This window comes from Pelodiscus sinensis, chromosome 18, assembly GCF_049634645.1.
Source record: "Pelodiscus sinensis isolate JC-2024 chromosome 18, ASM4963464v1, whole genome shotgun sequence".
NCBI classification, from domain to species: domain Eukaryota; kingdom Metazoa; phylum Chordata; order Testudines; family Trionychidae; genus Pelodiscus; species Pelodiscus sinensis.
The window spans coordinates 24733634-24755996 of NC_134728.1; the positions used below are offsets into that span (position 1 = coordinate 24733634).

Consider the following 22363-nt stretch of genomic DNA (forward strand, 5'->3'; position numbering starts at 1 on the left):
CACCTCCCTGCATCACAGCCATTGCAGTGGTGGTGTGGACACTCAAAACTGTTCCACCTCCTCAAGCCCAAACTTGCCATCTGAGCCTTATAGAAATCTTTTCTTCTTCCAAATTATCAGTTCACATTCTCCCCCATAAATTCCCACACTTGGAGAGAAATCCTGAGCACCTGTAGCCCCCATGTAAGTTAATGGCACTAAGATAGTAATGTTCTGTGCAAAAATATACACCTGCATTGCAAGGCAGAGTCATATTGGATTACGCTTCCTACAGTGGCTGTCATTGCCCTTTGGCTGCATCTGGTAGATTCTGGCTTCCTGTCTTGGCATCACTGGAAACAGCCTCCCCTGTCAATCTCTGAGCAGAGGAGACTGATGGATGGGAGAGAACAAGTTGACAGGACCAGCAAGGATATTTAAAGTCCTGGGAGCATTCATGGGGTCAGGAGGGAAGGGAGGGTAGAGAACACAGTACAATAGAACACAGGCAGGGAGAGGGCAGGGAAAGGTGAGAGACAGAGTCGCCCTGATAAGTGGCCCAAGAGAAAAGCATGGAAGGGTAAACGCCCAAATGGGAAGGGTGAGAAATTATCTTTTTGTTTATTCTGTTTTATTCTATTTTCTGCCTTGGTGGGTCAAGAGGGAGAGCTCCCATGTTGGGGTGTTCACCTACTCTGGGACAGAGAACAGCTGTTCACATCACCTAGGGAACAGAGAATGGCTGTCCGCATCACCACACCACCACGTACCATAGCTCATTGTCAGCATTGCCTAGACCTAGAGAAGAGAGAGAGCTAGCCCTGGAGCATCACAGGGCAGTGGAAACCAGTGCTGCAGGCCAAGACTGATGAGCAACAGAAGAGCTTCAGGTGAGCCCCAAGCCTGGAATACCAGGGGGTGCAGCAGGTCAGGCAGAAGTCCAGCTAGATGGGAACAGAAGAGGGCTGCAGTTGGGAAGGACTGAGAGGCATTGGCAAGCGAGGAGGCAGCCTCAAACCAGAACAGCCCAAGAATGAGGAGCATTGGCAGAGCTGCACGGAAGCTGAAGAATGGGCTGGTGGGCCAGCAAGAAGTTGCATTGAGCTGTGTGAAAAGCCAAGACAGCAACACCTGAGACTGCTGTGTGTCAGTACAGATGTGCGGGACATGTGGACACCTGATCCGGTGTGGAACACCTGATCCGGGGTGCAGCAGGAAAGGCATGAAATGCACTGACTGACCTGTTTGATGGCCCAGGGCTATAATGGCACAGGTAGCTTTGAGGCAGGAATGAGGAGTATTGAGGAAATGCCTGGGCCCCAGGACCGGAGGAGCATTTTACAGATCCTGCACCAGTGCTGGTCTGAAGCAGAACACATTGTCCAGGCAAATAAGTTACCTGCACCGAGACTGTCTCTTCCACCCCATGTGCACACAAACCCTTTTACCCCGACGGGAATGGGAGGTCAGAGGCCGTTGGCTTGTTGACCCATGAACAGAGCAATTACTCAGCTGATGAGGCCATGCAGGTGCTAATTAAAAGCCATGCCAGGCAGAACGGGTCACTGTTTGGCGGCAGTCACTTGTGAAATTAGCGTGTAGGTGGCTTACCCAGCCCGCCTTATGTAGAGAACAGAGGGAAGAAGAGCAGCGTGTCATAAATCTGGAAGTACATTGACCCATTGCCACTGGTTGGTCTGTAGTTATTGATTTAACGCTTCTGTCTCCTTGTGGTATGCTGGTTACTATTTCCGCTTCTCTCCCTCTCCCATTCTCCACTCCTTCTAGTCTCCCTTTTTCTAACAAGCCACAGCTGGTCCCTTAATAAGGAGAGAGTTAGCCCTTCAACTCACCCACGGCAAAGCCAGCCTCGTGTAGGGAACAAATCTGGGCCTACATCTGCTGAGGCCTGTAACCAAGCTCTGGGGATAGTGATTAAGATGCAAAGCAGAAGCTATTGCTCATACACTGAAGCTGTAAAGCCTTTGGGGTCCCTTCCTACACAAGCAAGTATTCCCTGAAACTCGAGGTGATCTGCTTCCACAAAGACAAAAAGTATATGGACTTACCCACGGGAACAAATACACTTTTCTGTGCTCCCAATGGAAAAATCATCATCATAGCCCAATCTCAGGGAAGTAGCCGTGCTAGTCTGTATCTGCAAAAACAACGAGGAGTCCTGTGACACCTTAAAGACTCAGGGTACATCTACATAACAGGGCAAAAGTTGAATTAAGCTACGCAACTTCTGCTACGTCAATTGCATAGCTGAAGTCAAAATAGCTTAATTCAGCTTTTGGTGCTGTCTGCACAGCAGGAAGTCGAAGGAAGAACACTCTCCTTTCGATTTCCCTTACTCCTTGCAAAATAAAGGTTACAGGAGTCGGAGTAAGAAGTCCATCAGCTCAACATTATTTCCAAAATAATGGCTTGCTGTGTAGATGCGCTCTTTATTATTTTGGAATAATGTCAGTTATTCTGAAATAACGCTGCTGTGTAGACGTACCCTAACAGATTAATTTAGGCATAAGCTTTCATGGGTAAAACTCAATTTGTTAGATGTAACTAACAAAGTGTTTTTTACCCACAAAAGCTGGCACCTAAAAAAATCTGTTAGTCTTTTAGGTGCCACAGGACTCCTAATTGTTTTTGCATCATATCCGTACACCCAATTGTTCTGGAATAAGTCAGTCCATAGGAGCACAATGCTTAGAGATGGAAAAGATCTGTGAGATCACGGATTCCAACCTTCCACCAGTTCAGGAGCTGGTCCCCAGACAGCAGATGGTAATCAGATAGCATCAGTTTAATATCAGAGGGGTAGCCATGTTAGTCTGAATCTGCAAAAACGGCGAGGAGATTCTGTGGCACCTTATAGACTAACCGAAGTGTTGGAGCATAAGCTTTCGTAGGCAAAGACCCACTTCATCAGCTGCATCTGACAAAGTGAGTCTTTGCCCACGAAAGCTTATGCTCCAACCTCTTTGGGCATAGGCTCAGCATCTGCTAGAAGGCTGCACAGTTCGATATTAGTTCCACATTAAGAAATCTCTTTATTCTATCCTTTTTCTTTAAAAACAACAAACAACAACAAAACCCTAGGAAATTCCATTTAGCAAACTGGGGCCCTGGTCCTAAACCTGATGCTGTTCATGTAGAGCCCTGTATCTGTGCAGAGCCTGTTACAGGATCGGGCCTTAAGGTTGCACACAGGGCCAGCTAGAGCCATTTCTGTGCCCCGGGCAGCGGGTGCATGACACATGTGCGGCTCCGCCCCCAGGCACACAGCGCATGTGCAGCCCCGCCCTCCAGCGCGCTGCACACCTTACAGCTGCAATCGGGCATGCGGCGCCTGATGGCAGCTCTAAGGGGCACTGCGTGGTCCCCTGCCCCGGGCGCGCAGCTCCTGATGGCAGCTCTAATGGGCACCGTGCAGCCGGGCACGCAGCGCCCCTTACACCTGCCATCAGGCGCCCTCCATAAGTTGGCGCCCCCCATAAGTTGGCGCCTGGGGGCGGAGCCGCACATGTGTCATGCACCCCATAAGTTGGCGCCCCAGGCAGCTACCCGGCTAGCCCCCCTCTTAATCCGGCCCTGGTTGCACAGTAATCACCCAAAAGTCACAAAAAGGCAATGTTAAGATTACAGAAGCAACATTAACTTTTCCCTGCCCTGGATATTCATTACAATACGGTCTTTAATCACATCACAAACTTTTCTCAGAGAATACAGTATTTTCAGACCTTTTGCCACACCACCTTAAATACATATGTGCAGTACACAGATATTCATGTCTGTACCATAATGCAGACACACAAGGGGCAGAGAGTAAGGCCACGTGTGCAAACTTACTCTCTTAAACTTTGGTTTTTGAGCACTTAACGGCGCAACTTTAATGGATTTCTGGTTTTATGCTATTTTTATAGAGCGCCCATCCTACAAGAGACCAAAGCATATTTGAAATGTAGCAAGTAGGTAGGTATCATCTCCTCATCTATTGCCAAGCTATTGCAGGAATCACAAGGCAGAGGTGGAACCTGGCAACTGCTTAACAACTTGCTGCAACACTACAGAGAAGTATGAATGAAGATGACTATGGAATCCAGTGAAAATGGCAGTTCAAAAGGACACTTGATTTGTCACATGAATTTCCTCCTCTCTCCCTGTCCCGCCTTGACTTTCTATGGCCCCATCAGTTTTTAATTCTGCTGCCAACCATGTTGTATTAATTTCTGACCTAACAGAAAGCTTTTACGCACAAATATCATGTTTATCCCGTTCTGTGTCGTGGTGCCTCTCTCCCAGGACAGTCATGCCTGTGTTTTGGATCCCTCTCCCCTCACACTGCCCTGTCTCCAAACTGTTTCTCACTTTTCCACCCAGAGGCATGGCACAGTCTTTGCCCCTACTGCTTGTTTGTTATATGACACTATCGCGTCTGTCACCACCAGTTTTGGAATCTCACAGATTCACCTTTCCAGTAATATGGAGTGACCTCTGCTGGACAGCAGGGGTGTTGTTGTCCATTCCCTGACTACATGTTAAAGGAATTCAAGGGGAAAGTTTCTATGTGCATGAAAAAAGAGTTCCTCTGGTCTCCCTACCCATCCTCTCCCCAGCCACCCCAGGAAAGTCACTCTGCTTGGCCTGACCACATTGTCAAGAACACACAGGTTTGGGAAAGTCACAAGTAACTCGGGGGTTTATAGATAGTGTTATTTTGCAAGAAACAGCTCAGTGTTTGGACAGTGACCTCAGGTTGCAGAATGGATTTCAGGGAGATTAGTTCACGGTCACTGACAAGTCTCACTTGAGGACAGTGAGTTTAGGAAGTAGAAAGGGAGGGTAATGAGAATCTCTTTCTCTGCACTACAAAGTACAGGGCAGAGAAGGGAACATTAGAGTACTCAGAAAACCTGCGATAGAAATTCCCATGGGAAAAGACACTTGGTTGCATATGGTTTATTGGTGTAAGAGAAATTTACATTTCATCCATCCCACCTGGAGCAATGATGACAGAGTCTGTTTTAGCCTATGTGGGTTCATAGGTCATCCCCTCCACCTCCCCCCCAGGTATCTGAGCACCTTTAAAAATAAGCAAGGAGACAAAAATAATCAATTTGCTGGTTGCCAGTTCCAACCAAAAGTAATGGGTTTACACCTAGCAAGCTATAAAATGGGCGTCACCAGTCTCAAAACTCAGCCACATGAAAAGTTCAAAATCCAAATTTCTGCCACCTCCATGCACCAGGGGTGTCGTCTCCATGCTCAGCTCTGAGACCAGGTGGCAACAGGAATCTGCCAACCGCAGCATGGGAATCAGGAGCCACATAGAAATGTCATAAACTATCCGGGCCCACTAGACCCATGGTACCACCAGAGATGTGGAGATGCTCCTGCCACCTTGATGTATATCTACGTAGGGCTGTGGGAAATGCAACAGACCAGCTTTGGGACTGAAACTGGAATCAATTTAACTGATTCATTTTTCTCCCCCCAGAGGTGGGCAATTGCTTTCTTCTAAGTGGTTACTGATGATGAGAAATGACAGTTTGTCATCAGAGACCAGGACAGGTCATCTCTCTATACCTAACGGGGTGAAGAGCTGGGACCTCATCAAGGCCTTTCATTCTGGCCAATGGCTCCCCCCTGCATCCCCCACTCTCCCTTCTTCTTCTGGTGACCCTCCAGGAGGGCTGGTCCGGGATACCAGCTGAGCTTGCCAGCTCCAATGCAAGATTTGATGCTGAAGAGTGAAACTGACACGTCTATAAATCTCTCCCCGGACTCCCTTCCCTTCTTTTGTCTCCTTTTCTCCGGTCCCTCTGCCCACCTCCTGCATCTCTCTCCCCCTCCTCGCTGCTCTCTCCTGTGCGATATTGCCCAGCGGGGCTCGCTCCCTCTCTGGCAGGGGGAGCTTCCCAAAAGCCAGGAGGAGGAGATGGATGGGATATTATGCTAATCCAGGGAGATGGCCCGCCTTTCCCCCTGTCCTCGTGGAGCTGGGGCTGGTGAGGAGACAGCGGCAGGGGAACTGCAAGTAGGGTACAAAAGCGAGCCAGGCGCCGTGGAGCGGACAGCAGCAGCGGCCTCTGCCTCTCCAGCGGGCAGCGGGTCAGGGGCGCTCTCCTTCCCCTTTGCTGCCCTCCCCCCGTCTGTAGGATTTCCTCTCCCCCCCCCCCCTCCGTCCTTCACTGGGGAGTTTAACCAGCCTTCAAGCAAACCCGCTGCCGGATCCTGTGCGTTTCCAAGCCCAGCAGCAGAGCCGCCTGTGGTCCTCAGCCGCGAGCAGGAGGAAGGTCCCCTGGGCTGGGCAGAAGGAACATGAGCAGGACACGTGGAGAATCTCTCGTCTGGGTTGTCTCCTACCTCTGCCTGGGGGCGCTGGGCTCCCTGACGGATGCCAAAGGGACCTATTACCACGCCCCGGCCCCCGTCTCCTACAGCAACCGCTACAGCCTCTATACCTCCGGATCTAGCCCGCAGCTCAGCCCCGGGAAGCCCACGGGGAAGCACAAGTAAGCGAATCCGGCCCGGGCTCCGCGCTTTCTTTTCGGCTCGGTCTCGCCTGCAGGGGGAATCCGCCGCTGGCTCCCAGGCGGGGAAGGGGTGCGGGCGGGGTGGGGGGATGGAAGCGAAGGCTCCGAACTGCCGGTGGAAACGGGGCTGGATCGAACGCGCCGGCCCGCAAAGCCGGGCTGCGGCGGACGGACTCTGGGTGTCTCGGGCCGGCTGCGGTGCGCCGCGCTCGGTCCGGCAGGACAGCGGGGCGGGGTGGGGAGGAGAACGGGATTCAGAGTGGAAACAACCCCCCCCCCCACACACACACACAGACTAACACTCTCGCGCATACACAGAGACACAGACACACACACGCGTACACACAGACACACACCGACAGACACAGAGACACACAGACACACTCACGCGTACACACAGACACAGACACACTCACGCGTACACACACAGACACACACCGACAGAGACACAGAGACACACAGACACACTCACGCGTACACACAGACACAGACACACTCACGCGTACACACACAGACACACACCGACAGAGACACACAGACACACAGACACACTCACGCGTACACACAGACACAGACACACTCACGCGTACACACACAGACACACACCGACAGAGACACACAGACACACAGACACACTCACGCGTACACACAGACACAGACACACTCACGCGTACACACACAGACACACACCGACAGACACAGAGACACACAGACACACTCACGCGTACACACAGACACAGACATACTCACGCGTACACACACAGACACACACCGACAGAGACACAGAGACACACAGACACACTCACGCGTACACACACAGACTCTCTCTCACACACACGTACACACACCGACAGAGACAGAGACAAGCAGAGACTCACAAGCGCACAGACACGCGCGCGAGCGCACAGACACACATGCACAGAGACACGCGCGCACACACACACAGATACACACTCCCGCGCACAAAACTCTGCCCCCCCCCCCCCCGTCCGTTTGCTCCAGGGGGGCTTGTGCGGCCAGAGCCGCTGAGCCGCAGGAACCGGACCGAGCAGCCCGGCCGCAGAGAGCGACCCCGCAGACGAGCGCTCCACGCAGCCGGGGTCCCCGCCCCGCTCACACTGGCTGAGCCGCTCGGGCGGGCGCTCGGGAGCCGCTGGCCACTGGTGGCTGCAGGGACCGGGCTCCGGAGCCCGCCCAGCTCTGTGCGATCGGGGGCTGCCAGCGCTGCCTGCCTGGCGGGGGAGGGAGTTGCCGCGTGTCTGCGGGCGCCGGTCCCCCACCTCCCCCCGGCTTCCTTCGCTCGGGCGCCCGTCCCTCACCTCTGCCTCGGGGCTGTCAGCGCCAGGGACACTCGGGCTGCTGCGCTCTCCGCCGCCCGGCCGCGAAGTGGTTACAGCTCATGTTGAAATGACACGAGGGTGCCCGGGTTGGGAGAGGGGCTGTACGCCTGGGGCCGGGCTCAGGTTAGCAGGGCGCCCCTAGCACTGGTGGGGCCTAGCAGTGCTATGAAGCTGCTGCCCCATTCCCCACGCCCGGAGGACGATGCTTTAGAGATGCGATTTTATGGTCTTCAGCAACACACTCATGAAATATTTGTAGAGCAAATTTTAAACTCTGGTTCTGTTGGCTAACGGGAAATTCAGAAAGGGACGGTACACACCTGGGGTAGGCAAACGCTGGTGACGTGGTTTCATTTCCATTTTGAATGGCTCTCTCTCAGGTTCAGTGTTCTGCTAATAGCTCTGGCAGGCTTGTCACTTGGAAGTTAACTAGATTCCCCTGCAGAAAACAGAGCCCCAGACCAGGAAGAGGGGGATGGATGGACATTAACACCTAGTGGTGCCCCACAGTTTCAGGTGCTGTATATGGGTAAGGATGGCCCTGTATGTTAGCCCAGGTACAAAGTTCATTCTGAAAAGTCACCAGCTACATACAGCGCATGACCAGCAAGAACTCCATTTAATGCTGCAGCGTGGGTATTTACACCCAAATATTTATGGTACATCACTCATAACAAGTTCTACAGAGAGTTGGGTGGGCAAAGCAACTATCACCAAGCAAAGCTTGTCTTGCAGGGATTAGGGGTAGGTGCTCTGTTAGAAAATACAACCCATCCAGGAAGTATTTCCCTTACTTCCCATTCCCCCCACCCCCACACTCCAGCTCATCTGTCTTCAGGAGCTAGGCTGTCCCTTCTGGCTCATGAATCCATGAAACTCAGCTTCCTTCAGGCCATTCGATGGAAGAGCTGGATTGTCTCCTCCCTTCATTTTCTAGGGAGCTGAGAGACTGGCCTGTGCCGGGCATAATCCAGATACCTAGTCTCTATACTTTGGGATGAGTGTCATGGTCATGAAAACAAGGTCCTGATAAGACAAGTTGTAGGCTGGCACAGTGCAGACAGGGCTGAGGAGACTACACATCCCTCCCTAACCTCTGTACCAGTGCTGACTGACTTCCCCCTGCCCTTCCAGACACGGGCTCAGCCCCTGCAGGGTTAGCCCTTCTCTCCGAAGCAGGCCTGAATAATGTGGTGTCTTCAGAATGAGGTCGAGACCCTCAAACACCTCACATGGAACTGAAACCATTTCCCATTTGAAGAGCTGGTTGCCTCACTGTCCCAACCCATGAACTCACTGATCCCCATCTGCTTTATCCCATTGACCCACTGTATGCATCTCAGCCTTCGGCTTTATCCTTGCACCTTCTTTTCCCCCGCCATGCCATCTGCTCCATCCCTGTGTCCTTAATCCCTCTCGTGTGCACTGCTCTGCTATCTCGGCCATGCATTCTGAACTTCTCAGCACCTCCCCATCTGCTTCTCCCACAACCCAGTATTTTGTTAGAGTTGCCTCAGCAGAGTCCATCTGTCCTAGCACCACATCTGTGCCCTTCCCAGGGTGCCTGGCTTGGCTGACCTCAATCCCTCTCTCCGGCACCCACTCTAATGGAGTCGTCTTTGCTGCTCCATTCCGCTCTAGCTCTCTTGCCTCCCATATTCCTCTATGCTTGATTCAAGTCTGCACATTAATCAAAGCGGCTCTGTTACTTGGCAGCACGTTCCCACAATGAAGAAAGAACATGTCAAAGCAGAATTGCCCAATTGGGCATCCAAAGTGGAAGCAACTGGAGTACCATTTGATTCACCCAGCAGCTTGCTCAGAGAAGGCGTTGTGCCTCCAGCCAGAGGGCCCTGCCTTTTCAATCGCCCATTTTAAAGAAAGCTCCTAGCAAGAGCTGCACAGGAAGTGACCTCTTTTTACTATCATCAGTAACCATGCTCCACTCCAATGGAGCAAGCTGCCCATTCAGCCCATTACTGAATTTGTATAAGGCAGGTGGATGGTCCTTGCCTCCCACCCCAGCCTGTGGTACGGTCTTCACTGGACATGGAACCAAGCATAACCCACTTGAGATGTTCTAAGACCCTACCTCCACCATAGGAGCTACCATGGTGAAAGATCTGCCTGACATATAGTTGTCACCCAGAAATGCTAAGAGGCGAGTCAGCCTGGTAATGTAAGTGGAATGAACTACGGCTGAATCATGTTCTTAAGCCATGCAAAAGCCCTGGACATTTGCAGAGCCGTGGAGAACATGGTTCAGTCCTGGCTACATCGCCAGGCAAAGTTTCAGAGCAATGCTGGACCCAGGATCAGGGGAACCTGAGCTCTGTGCTTATTCTGGAGTGGACACTAGCTGCCAGAAGAGGAACTGTGGGACTCACCTCCAACACTGAGTGGTTTAGCCCACAGACGGAGCCCTTGCTTCAGGCACCTAGACACAAAGTGTTGGGAAATGCCACAGCCAGGGATAGTCCTGTGCTCTGGGATCCTCTCCTGGGAGTTAGGAGAAGGAAAGAGCCAATGCATGGGGAAGCAGACAGCTCAGATCTGTCATGCAGCCCAGGACGCCAACCCTAGAGAGCCAACATTCGAAGGAGGCAGAACTGAGCTTCTGCAAAGCTGCTGAGCTCAGAGCCAAGAGAGCCAGTCCCAGGTTTCTCATGCTTTGCTGGAGAAGGGCAGAAATTTCACTGCATCCTCTTGATCCGGACAAGAGATACATGGAGGTGTTCATGCCCATCTTGTGGAAAATGCTGGCACTGAGACCTCAGACCCTACTGCAATGTAGATATATCAGCTATCATACTTCCTTATGTTTGTCTGGGACAGCACTTAAGTTGCAGCCAGGAGCATGTGGGTGAAGAGCTAGGAAGAATGGATTTCTTGTCATTATTTCAAGCAAAGGGTAAAGCCCTTGGCATGGCTGTGAGGATCCCACATGAGAAGATTTTGTGCAGTGTATCAGGCATAGGAGAACAAGGCCTGATTTAATGAGAGCCCACCTAACCCTGCAAAAGCGACGAGGAGTCCTGTGGCACCTTATAGACTAACTGAAGTGTAGGAGCATAAGCTTTCGTGGGCAAAGACCCACTTCGTCAGATGCATCTGACGAAGTGGGTCTTTGCCCACGAAAGCTTATGCTCCTACACTTCAGTTAGTCTATAAGGTGCCACAGGACTCCTCGTCGCTTTTGCAGATTCAGACTAACACGGCTACCCCTCTGATACTTGACACCTAACCCTGGGGCTTCTAACACCTTTGAAAGTGTTTGACTTGTTTGCCTGTTCTCACTGCCAAGTCACAGCCAGGAAGGGAAGCAGCAGCACCAAAATTCAAGGCAAGCGAGCGCCCTTGTGGTCTTGCTGACCCAGAGAACTAGAAAGCCTTGCGGATCCCAAGAAAGCCTGAGCCAAGACATCCAGGTACTGTACACGAAAATGAACATCCACAGCCCAACCCTGCCAGCCCTGGGCAGGTGGAGCTCCCAGAGACTCAGGGAGAGTTCTGCCCATGGATAGTCTCCTACCAAACAGATGAACCCTCCCTGCAGGGAAACAGTGATCAGTAAAGCTCGGAGGGTGGTTCCTTGCTGGCAAGACTCAGGGCTTGTGCTGAAGGAGTTCCTGGGACCCAATGTGTCCATCACTACTTTTACAGTGCAGCTCCTGCTTGTAGCCCCAGCGATTTACACATGGCCTGGTGCCCACGAGGCAAGGCCCTCCATCCCCAGGCATGTGTGGTGTGATATTAACTAGAGTGGTCACCAGGATGCTTCAGGTTAGCAAATGCTGAGGCCGAGCACAACACGTAATCCAGGCAATGTTCAGCTATGCCCGTTCCTTCTTCGGACCCTGGCACCCAACTGGGTGTGGGTAGTAAGGGGTCCCCTCCACTCTGAGCTCTCTTGCTGTGACTTCTCCAGGTCAGTGGTGTTAGCTAATTCATTATTCCAAGTGAATGACCAGGTGGAGGGAGCCCTCTAGCAGCCTAACCCCAGCAGAAATCTTCATAGCAAATGTCAGACAGTTGCAGGTAAACTCTGGACTGGAGGGTTTTTTGAGTCTCTCCCTTGGAAATGGGCTTTGGTAGCAATGCCCCATTCTCCTTCCCTATTGGGGGATTCCTGGCTGCTGTTTCCTGACGGGGCTTTGAATGTGCTCTGCTTTGTTTCCCCCGCAGGAGCTACTGTGCCTACGTGGTGCAGAGAAATGTGACGTGCACCCTGCAGGACGGGGTGGAGAGCTACGTGAAGGCAGAGTATCACAAGTGCAGCTGGGGGCCCAAGTGCCCAGGGAAAGTCCTGTGAGTACATGTTGGACATAACCATGTGTGTGGCATACTGGGATCCCAAGGCTGTTCACACTCAATGCTTGCCCTAGCGCAGCATGTATGGAAATGCGAGCGCACTGCTTTCATGCCACAGTCCCAGGCAGTGTGGCCTGTGAGCTGGGCACTTGTGCGGCCACTCAGGAGAAATTCACATGTGGCCCAGCTGATTAACAGAGTGCCCACAGCTAGGTTTTGTGTTTCTATTGGTGGTGCACATCCACACATCTCAGTGCACATAAAAATTCATTCCACACATGAGTGGAAAGAAGAGATTAGAGGGAACATTGGCCCCAGGGCTAGGCCACATGCAGCCTGCATGGATGAAGTTATCTGGCTTCCAGCAGACACTAAAGATGAGTGGGCATTGGGTTTGTTTCTCTGGAATGTGGGGGCAGTGGAAATTGGATCAGAAAAAGAGGTCCTGTGGATGGCATGCTGGATGGGGCTCCTTCTCCCCAGGGATTTCCAAGCAATGACTTTCCATTTGAGTTTCAGCACTCTTGCATTAGACGGGTCGGAAACAGCAATATAGGGAGGTGAAGCAAGGTGCCCAGGATCACACAGTGCCTCACATTAGTGAAGTCATGAACAGAACCCTGTAGACAGTGTTCACTTCCGGCCAGCCTGGTCCAAAATATACAGTGGCAGCAGAAGGTGGTTCAGAGACAGGCGGACAGAGCTAAGGCACTTCTGAATTAGGAGAGATGGGAAGGACGGGGATGGGTGAGAGAGAGAACTGGGCAGTCATGTTAGAGGTACACAGATTACTAAATGAGACAGAATCCTAGAAGCATAGAACACTAGAACTGAAAGGGACCTCAAGAGGTCATCAAGTCCAGTCCCCTGCCCTCACAGCAGAACCAAGCACCATCTGGATCATCCCCAAGAGAGGTCTGTCTAACCTGCTCTTAAATATCTCCAGTGATAGAGATTCCATAACCTCCCTAGGCAATTTATTCCAGTGCTTAACCTCCCTGACAGGAAGTTTTTCCTAATGTCCAACCTAAACCTCCCTTGCTACAATTTAAGCCATTGCTTCTTGTTCTATCCTCAGAGGTCAAGGAGAACTATTTTCTTCCTCCTTCTTGTAACACACAGATGATAATAAATCATCATAACCAACCTGTATGATGCACTTTTCATCCATAGATCTCAAAACACTTTACAGGGGAGATCAGTATCATTAGTTTCATTTTACAAAAGAGGAAACTGAAGGGCAAAGAAAGGGCATGCCTTGTGTAAGGACAGCAGCCAAAAGCCCAGGTCTTTGGAGTCCAGTCCAGCATGCCAACCACCAGTTCATCCTGCCTTTCCCCAAGAACATCCTGTTGGCTATCTTACAGCATAGAGAACAGCTAGCAAAACCAAAAGGCAACATATTTAAAAGCAATCAAAGGGCATACTCTTCCCTGCAATGCATGTCAGATCTGTGGAACTCCTTGCCACAAGACACCACTCAAGTCAGGAACCTAGCAGGACTCAGAATAGGATTAGTCATTTATATGGATAGTAACATCAATCACAGTTGCATTAGATAAGTTAAAATAGAAGGGATACAAACCTTCATGCTTTGGGCCATACACCAATCATGACCTGCCTGGAGTAGGAAAAAACATGCCCTTGTAGGAGGTCATGGCATAACTCTCCAGCACAAGGTTTGGGGATGGGAGTTGTACCTACCTCTGAGGCAGCTGCTGTTGGTCACTGGAAGAGGCAGAATACTGGGCTGCTGCTAGATGGCTCCATCTATCTCCCAAGCTCCTGAGCTCATCACGAGGTGTTGATGCCATCAGCTGAGGCTCTCTGGTCTCATTCCCTACAGCTGTCTCTGAGTGACCCAAGGAAGGGGGAAGGACAGCACAGACCTCCACCTTTTTGACCCAGGTGCATTGCACTAGCCAGAGCTCTGTTTGGAGCCCATGACTTCTGCTCCTTAAGCAGCCTGAGGGAGTGCAATCCTAGAACTCCCTGCACTATGACCCATGTCTCCTTGACCCAGCACCCAGCCTTCTGCACTTGCCACTGGGTCCTTGGGCCAGCCAGACTCATGGGGCAAGACAAAGGTGACCCATGGGTTTTCTTTTTCTTGCCCAGCCATTACAGTGCTTAGGACTAGAACCCTTTCTCATGCCCCCACCGTCTGCTTAGAAGAGCAGAGACTATTCACAAGGCACAAGCTCTTCATTTTTTCTCTTTTTTTAGGGGGGGGGGTGCCATATAAACCAAGCACACTGCTCCTCCTGGAGAGAGAAGGGAGTGGGGCCCTGATGTGCCAGGCCTACCAGCAAGCTGCTCCTACTGGGGACATAAGGGGCAGGAGTTTGTGTGGGAGGGATCACTCAAAGTCTCTGTCCCAGTTAGGGAGCAGAAGAGCAGCCTCCAGTCCTGCCCAACACCAGGGCTGTGTCTAGACTGGCCAGTTTTTCCGGAAAATCAGCCACTTTTCCGGAAAAACTTGCCAGTTGTCTACACTGGCCGCTGGAATTTCCGCAAAAGCACTGACTTCCTACTGTCTGAAACCAGTGCTTCTTGCGGAAATACTATTCTGCTCCCGTTCAGGCAAAAATCCCTTTTGCACAAAGCGTTTGCGCAAAAGGGCCAGTGTAGACAGCTCTGATTTGTTTTCCGCAAAAAAGCCCCGATCGCGAAAATGGCAATGGGGGCTTTTTTGCGGAAAAGCGCATCTAGATTGGCACGGACGCATGCCAATCTAGACACTCTGTTCCGAAAATGCTTTTAATGGAAAACTTTTCCGTTAAAAGCATTTCTGGAAAAATCATGCCAATCTAGTCGCAGCCCAGCAGTTTGGAGAGACACGCCTCCTCCCACACCAGCATATCTCCCACCCGACCTGCCCTCTCTTCCCATCTCCCTCTCACACAGAAGAGGAATGGAAAAGGCCCAATTGTAGTGTGGTGGTCTGTGGTACTTCTCACTAATGCTTCTCTCAGATCCTCTTCCAGTAGCCCCATCCCAGCAGACTGCAACAGGAACGAAACTAAGCCTCTATCCCACTATGGAGGAAGGCAGTCCAACACAGCTCTATCCACGGTATCAAGACTGGGGGAACTCACATGCTTTGTAGAGGTGGCCTACTAAGTTCCCCCTTCCAAAGGAAGCTGCCTAAATTCATCTAGCAAAGAGTCTAAACAACCACACTGTAACGGCTGGGGGAGAACTGACTAGAGATTGAAGGGAGTGGCTCAGCAGAAAATTCCAATACAAATTACATTAATTTTGGTTTTGCCAAAAATTTTCATGAAAATTTGCTGAAGCATTTCAATTTGGAATGTCTGCCATGGTGTCTCCCGCTCCCATTCTCTTCTATGAGCTGGGCTCTTTCATTGGTCTACATCTCCCATGATACACCAAGGTGAAGAGAAGGTAGTGCATCATGGGACTCCCTGGACATCATGAATCCTGGGAGTTGTAGTCTGGTTGGGGAACTTCCTACAGAAGAATGGGGACATGTAGCAGCTGAACTACAACTCTGCAGTGATACTGGAACAGAATATTTAAGTTGTCAGGAGATAATTGTTGGCTTTTTGTCTAGTTTTTCTTGTTTTTTTTTTTTATGAAAAGTCCAACATTTCTGTAGGAAAGAGACAATTTTGGTGAACATTTTCACCTTGTCAATAATCCAATTTGACTGAAAAATTTAGATCTGCCCACATCCATCATTCAAATGCAGAGGGGAAGAAGGTGTAGGCCATGCAATGGGAATCTGCCAGTTTCCTGTACCAGGAAAGTTTTTGTAAACTCCCAGCCATCTAGTAATGAGCCAATGAAAAAACCCTGCTATTCAGCAAACCTAGGGCTGGACTCTTTCCTCTCTGCTTCTCTAACATTTGCATCCAAGGAGCTAAGGACTTGTGTGGACATTAATTTGTCCTCACTATCCTGGGAGATAGCTAAGCAGGGCTGCGATCTCACCCTTCTCTCACTAATGGCTGCCCCAAGGAAGTTAAGGGTCTGATTGTCTGAGGTGCAGCCCCGCCCCACAATCTCACACTGAAGCCAGTGGGAGCCATGAGTGCTCTACACCAATACAAATCAAGGCTATAAGCCAGGTCTTTCTCTGAACTCAGCATGTCGCATGCTGAGCTCCTGAGGAAACCCAACTGGCAGCTCAGCAGCAGAGCTAAGAGCAAATCCCAAGAGCCAGGACTCAGCCTCTGCTGTGCTTCTTGGCTGAGAGATTTTGACAGTATCCAATAGGAGGAGAATGAATGAACTTCAGCAAAGGCAGGGAGATCCCTGCATTGCCCCCGTCCTCAAAAATATCATAACCACTAGGACTCTCACAGTTGCCACTATGCTGCATTCTGTAACTTGCATGGGATTTCTGTGAGATTGGGGAGGGGAGAACTCAGACCACCCTGGTCCCAAAAGGCCTGTACTGACCACTTTAGCTAGAGGAGAATCTCCACTAGCTGATAGCAGTATAGGGCCTATGACACACCATTTAGAAGCCTTCTGATGGAAAGCAGTAGTTCAAACATAAAAACCTGCTCTTTATGTACATCCATCGTTAGCCAAATTCATTCTCAAGCATCTGGGGTTGGCAGGAGTTCACCTTACTCAGACATGGATTTAAAAACTTCTAGGCTCTCCAAGTTGATACCATGCTGCACAATGACACTCACACCACCACTGCAACCGCGGGGCTAGAACCTAGCTCTCATCCCCCCCCATGTGAGCTAAAGAGGGTCTTGCTTGTCCGTGTGCGGGACCTGCGACATAAAGTTGCACTGTAGGGGCAGCAGTGCACACCGTATCCGTTAGCTAGTCAGTTGGTAACCAGCCCCACTGACTGCCCTGCTCACATTCCCTGGCCCATCGCATCCCTTCAAACACACGCTCAACTCCATGGCTTTTGCTGACGGGCTGCCTAGGCCAGCTGCACTTTTTACACAGCTTGGAATGCTGCACACTAGAGAGAGGCAGTTTTTCCAGGCTCTGTTGATCCCGCTGCAATAAATACTTCCTGTTGCTGACATTCAGGGGCTTGTGGGGAGGGGTCAGGTTCTTAATTGCAGAAGGGCCGTGCGTTCCTTATTGCGAGTGGGGCTGAGGGGCCGTGCAGCGGGGACAGGAGCGCCTCGTGTGCCGGACGTCTCACCCGCCGCGTCCCTCCTTCCACTTACAACCTCTGCCTCTGCCAAGTGAAAAGCGCAACAGGCTGCAGCCCAAATGTCTGCTGAGAGCAGAGGCAATGGCTGGTGCCAATGTTGTTATTGACAGGGGCTGAGCTCGGCAGCTTTTACTGTGCACCATGATATTTCCGGGCAGGTTTAAACACTCTATAAAAAATACCATAGAAACTTGGAGGCTTCTGCAGGGAGGAATAATAAAAAGCAAGCTGGTTTTTCCAGCCTCTGCTCCCCCTTTCTGACCCTCGCTGGTGTTTCCAATTGAACAAACAGCAGCTCACGGCAGGTTCCTGCGCAGCGTGACGGTCTGTGGCAGTTGGCCAAAAGGAGGCTGGAGGAACCAGCCGCTGAACAAAACCTTTCCCAGTGGCCAGGGACTCACTGGAAAAAACACACCAACAAGGACAAGCCCTCCTTTCCCAAGCACACGGAGAGCAGTAGAACCAAAGCGGCTCTGTGAGGGTTGCTGTCCCTTTGGGGAAGGTGCAAGGTTCCATGTGTGTCCTTGGCCATATACATATGAATCAATGCCTGTATCCATCTACCTGTATGCAGCCTACACACCCACATCCCAGTGAATAGGGACAGAGGTGCAGGAGAGATGCCCATGAATCCATGGCTGTCCGTGTCAGTTCATGCTTTGCACCTCACCTCGACATGCTTGTCAGCATCCTTTGTACCAATGCATGTCTGCCCTTGCACACATTGGAACATAAAGTGCTCCCCGGTGGGCAAAGGCATCTCCCTTTGTGCTTGACAGATGGTTAGCACATTCCCCATCCCACGTGCAGAATTGTTGCAAGGTGGAGTGGAAAGCTGAGGGGCCCAGCTTAATAAAGGTACGGACGAGCTGAATGTTTCCCACTTGGAAATGCTGTGTCGGCAAAACGGAGATGGTTCACAGGAATTATGATTTCAACTAAGTTTAAAAGAAAAAAATTGAAATATACTAGCAGATTTACCCAGTGTTGCTCTGGTCCTTAACTCAATTAATTCTTTAAATAAAAGGAAAATGCACATAATATATGGGAATGATTGTATTTTTCAAAAATACAGTGTTATGTTTATGAAATTAATTTTAGTAATTTTTAAAGGGAAATTCCTCAATCCATCAAGTGTACTTTTTTCCTTGATCCCTATAAACTCTTATCATTTGCCATGGTTTTTTTTTAAAAGAACTATAGCCAATTTGGTTTCCAGTAGAACTGTCTTCCAGTTTTCAAATCTTAAACATCGATTTAACTGTGCCAAAAAGAGCAGTACTCCAAAGTTCTCTTTTCTGTAAGGTTTATTGAGCAGCAGTCCTATTCCAAATTCATCCTATTTTTCTGGCTCGTCTTGGTTCAGTCTCTTTCAACATTCACTCAGTTATGTCAATTTTGAAGACTGTACATGATTTGGCGATTCTGTCTCTTTTCTGTATGGTTCTATGAGAAGCAATCCCATTCTAGGCACATCCCATTTTCCTGGCACAACCAAACCTTTACATTGCTTTAAATTATTGCAAGAGGAAGCTGTATACCAAATTTGGTGATCCTAGCTCTTAACTTTTAGGAGGAATTTTTGATCAAATAGACAAATGGTGTAAAATACATAGTAGATTATGTTTCAATCATAGCAAAATGTTTTGTTGAGATGACTGTAATGTTTCCAAAATGAAATATATTAGAATTTTCATTCTCTGGCAAATTTCAACTTTTTGTGCCAATTTGGACCAAAGAGAATTTCAAAATATTAGCCTTTCCTGAAGAGCAGCAATTCCATTTTCAGAGCAGCTTTAACAGTGGTTCAGCTCACTTTGGGTATGTCCTCACAGCAGCATTATTTCGGAATAACGTTAGTTATTCCAAATTAACAAAGAGCGTGTCTACACTGCAAGCCATTATTTTGAAATAATGTCGAGCTGGAGGACTTCTTACTCCAACTCCTGTAACCGTCATTTCACGAGGAGTAAGGGAAGCTGAAGGAAGAGTGTTTTTCCTTTGACTTCCTGCTGTGTCGGCAGTGCCAAAAGCCAAGTTAAGCTATTTCGGCTTAAGCTACATGATTGACATAGTTCAGGTTGCGTAGCTTAATTCGACTTTAGCCCTGCCGTGTAGACATACCCTTTGGAAGCAAGATTCAGGTCCATTTTCATTTTGTCCCAATTGGTTCCCACGCTCCCAGTTCATACAAGGTCACAGGAACTCAGACAAGGATGAGGCCTAGGGAGGAAGTGGTGGTGATGGGAGTAGCTTAACCCTGTCCTAAGGATAGCTGTTGAATTCACATTAGCAACATTACCTCAGCAGCGGAGTGGAGGGAGGGTATTGAGGTGGGATTAAGGTAAAGGGTGTGGACAGATGGCCTTGTTGTTAAATCCCAGGTCCGCATTCTGGGACTAGCTCTACCCCATTGTAAAGGGGCCCTAGGATGCGTCTTTTAACCCCCATTCTCCTTCTGTAAAATGTGGGCAGTAAAATCTGCTGTCAAGAAGTGTTATAAAGCTCACTCCATCTCCCTTAGTGAGGGGTTTTCAGGGTGAATTAGGGGCACAGGGTTATAACAACAACATCCACCCAACCCACCATGCTTCCCATGAGGGGAAATACAGAGACTGTGCACTGCTGCCCCCTACTGCTTAAAACATATCAGCACTTTAGGACAAACAGAGCAGGTGGTGGTGATGTTCCATTCCAGAAGCGTTCTCCAACATACAGCCTTTCTAACAGACTAGTCCTGTAACATTCCGCAGGAGAGATCACCCTCCTCTCCACCCCCCGTGCAATTCTATGGAAATGTTAAAATACTTTGGGGGAAAGTTTTTGTTTTAAATTCTGTAACATTGAGTCATTTCCACCAACTCCTTTGAGGTTTTTTTTTCTTTATTACAGAGGCTGTCACTTAGTGTGTATTTGTGCTGCCTCTAGCAAAATGAAGCCCCCTTGTAACTGCCCTTGCTATGGGCTTTTTATTTTCAAAGTGAGAGTCACAGCAAAGAAAAAGAAAGGTGCATACGCCATCCTTTGCACGTGCCACCTGTTCTCTCCATCCATTTCTTGTCCATCTGATTGCAAGTTCATGGAGAGGGACAGGGGAGAGCTGTCTCTTACTCTGTTTGCACAGTGCATGGGGCCTGTAGACAAATACAGCATCATCCACCCACGTGACAGTGTGTGGGCTGGGAAGAGAAACGTCAATAACCATTATTATTTATCGTCCCTAACATGCCGGGATGAGCGTGGCTTTCAACGAGGCTTTCAAAAGACAAGACTAGTGGCTGATTCAGGCTACCCCCTCTGTAACAAAGTGCTTGAGCTCTAGATTTTGGCCTGTAACTCTGCTCTCCTTTCCTTCCTCATCTCCAAAAAGGTACCGCACCTTCTTCAGGCCCAAATACAAGATTGGCTACAAGACTGTGACTGAGCTGGCATGGAGGTGCTGCCCAGGACTCATGGGAGAAGGGTGCCATGACAGCCCCACCGATCAACCAGGCCTGTTACCTCAGAGACCCAGCCCTAAGATTCCTCCTGGCCACAAGATGTTTCCAGGCCCCAGAGTTCCTCCTCATCCCCAAATCCACCCCGAACCATTTCCAAGTCCAAAGAAGAACCATTATGGTGAGTGATGGAACCCTCCCTGGGGAGCTGCCTTGCCTTTGATTTCCCACACCCGGGTTATGGTTTCATAGAAACCAATGACACCGTCAGCCATATTGTTAGCACTCAGCAGAGCCTGCAAGGACAGAGGCTTCAATTACTGAGGTGACTGTCCATCGACATGACTTTGGTAACGGGTTGACTTAATTTTGTAGTGTAGACCCATAAGGAAGATTACCTGTAGCTCCGGTTTGAGCCACAATAGCAGGGCAACGTGAGGAAACTTACATGACTGCAGTTGCTTGAGAACCTCCCTCGCCTGGGCTATTAAAACAGCTTTCACCAGCACCTGTGCACAGTGTTGGTTGGCTCTGGGCTCTTAGGTTTCACACACTCACTGCAGCATGGTCCATTGGAGGCAAAGTCAGAGGCACTGTAAAATTCACTAGTAAATGGCTGTGTCTAGACTGGCAAGTTTTTCCGCAAAATCAAATGATTTTGCGGAAAAACTTGCCAGCTGCTGTCTACACTGGCCGCTTGAATTTCTGCAAGAACACTGACGATCTCATGTAAGATCGTCAGTGTTCTTGCGGAAATACTGTGCTGCTCCCGTTCGGGCAAAAGCCCTCTTGCGCAAATCATTTGTGCAAAAGGGCCAGTGTAAACAGCACAGGACTGTTTTCCGCAAAAAAGCCCCGATCGCAAAAATGGCAATCGGGGCTTTTTTTGCAGAAAACTGCATCTAGATTGGCCACGGATGCTTTTCTGCAAAAAGTGCTTTTGCGGAAAAGCGTCCTGCCAATCTAGACGCGATTTTTCCGAAAATGCTTTTAACGGAAAACTTTTCCGTTAAAAGCATTTCCGGAAAATCATGCCAGTGTCGACGTAGCCAATGTGTATAAGGTAAGTTGGGCTTTAGGGACAAATTGATAGAAGCTAATTCAACAGGTTCCAGCAGCCTGTTCCGGCTGAGCTAGCATCTGCAGCTGAGTGGCTACAAGTTGCCTGCGCAGAAGGGGCAGTGGGAACGCTTGAAGGGGTCTTTCAGTCCTGGCCCTTTGCAAAAATTCCTTCCATCTTGCACAAAGGAAGTGTCTTTCTTACAGAGGCACAGTGGAAGTCACCCTCCAGGCAGGAAATTCTCTGCAGGGCAGGTAGAGCGCTACAGGGGTGGGATGCAAATGTCAGGGCGTCACCTCTTGGGGGCTGGGCCTGGACAGATGCTCCCCTGCTTTGACACAGCTCTGCTTTTCCAAGGCTGCTCCCACCTGCACCACTGCAACTCTGATTTTCCCATTACCGGGGGCTTGCCTGGGTTCTAAACATGTGCTTGTGGGTGGGGAGAGGAGAGGTCATTACTGACCAAGCTGCACAGGGAGGTAAGCATGGGCTCAACAATGCCTCCCACTCTCCAGGGATGGAGGAAGGGGAGGATGGGC

General features: G+C 50.0%; 1 protein-coding gene and 1 long non-coding RNA gene across 3 annotated transcripts in view; one reads left to right on the forward strand and one right to left on the reverse strand.

Moving 5' to 3' along the window:
• Positions 1-8084, reverse strand: part of LOC106731938 (uncharacterized) — a 27022-nt gene extending 18938 nt beyond the window's left edge. For both annotated transcript variants that reach the window (XR_012896556.1, XR_012896555.1), the window contains exons 1-2: positions 7838-8084; positions 2049-2137 (exon numbers count right to left, since the gene is read on the reverse strand). This is a non-coding gene — a long non-coding RNA (uncharacterized LOC106731938). The remainder of the gene's footprint in view (positions 1-2048; positions 2138-7837) is intronic.
• The window catches only part of EMILIN3 (elastin microfibril interfacer 3), a 24036-nt gene continuing 7425 nt past the window's right edge, over positions 5753-22363 (forward strand). Inside the window, exons 1-3 of the mRNA XM_075901317.1 lie at positions 5753-6497; positions 12044-12166; positions 20698-20945. Coding sequence (XP_075757432.1) covers positions 6304-6497; positions 12044-12166; positions 20698-20945 — 565 coding nt within the window. The 5' untranslated portion in view covers positions 5753-6303. The remainder of the gene's footprint in view (positions 6498-12043; positions 12167-20697; positions 20946-22363) is intronic.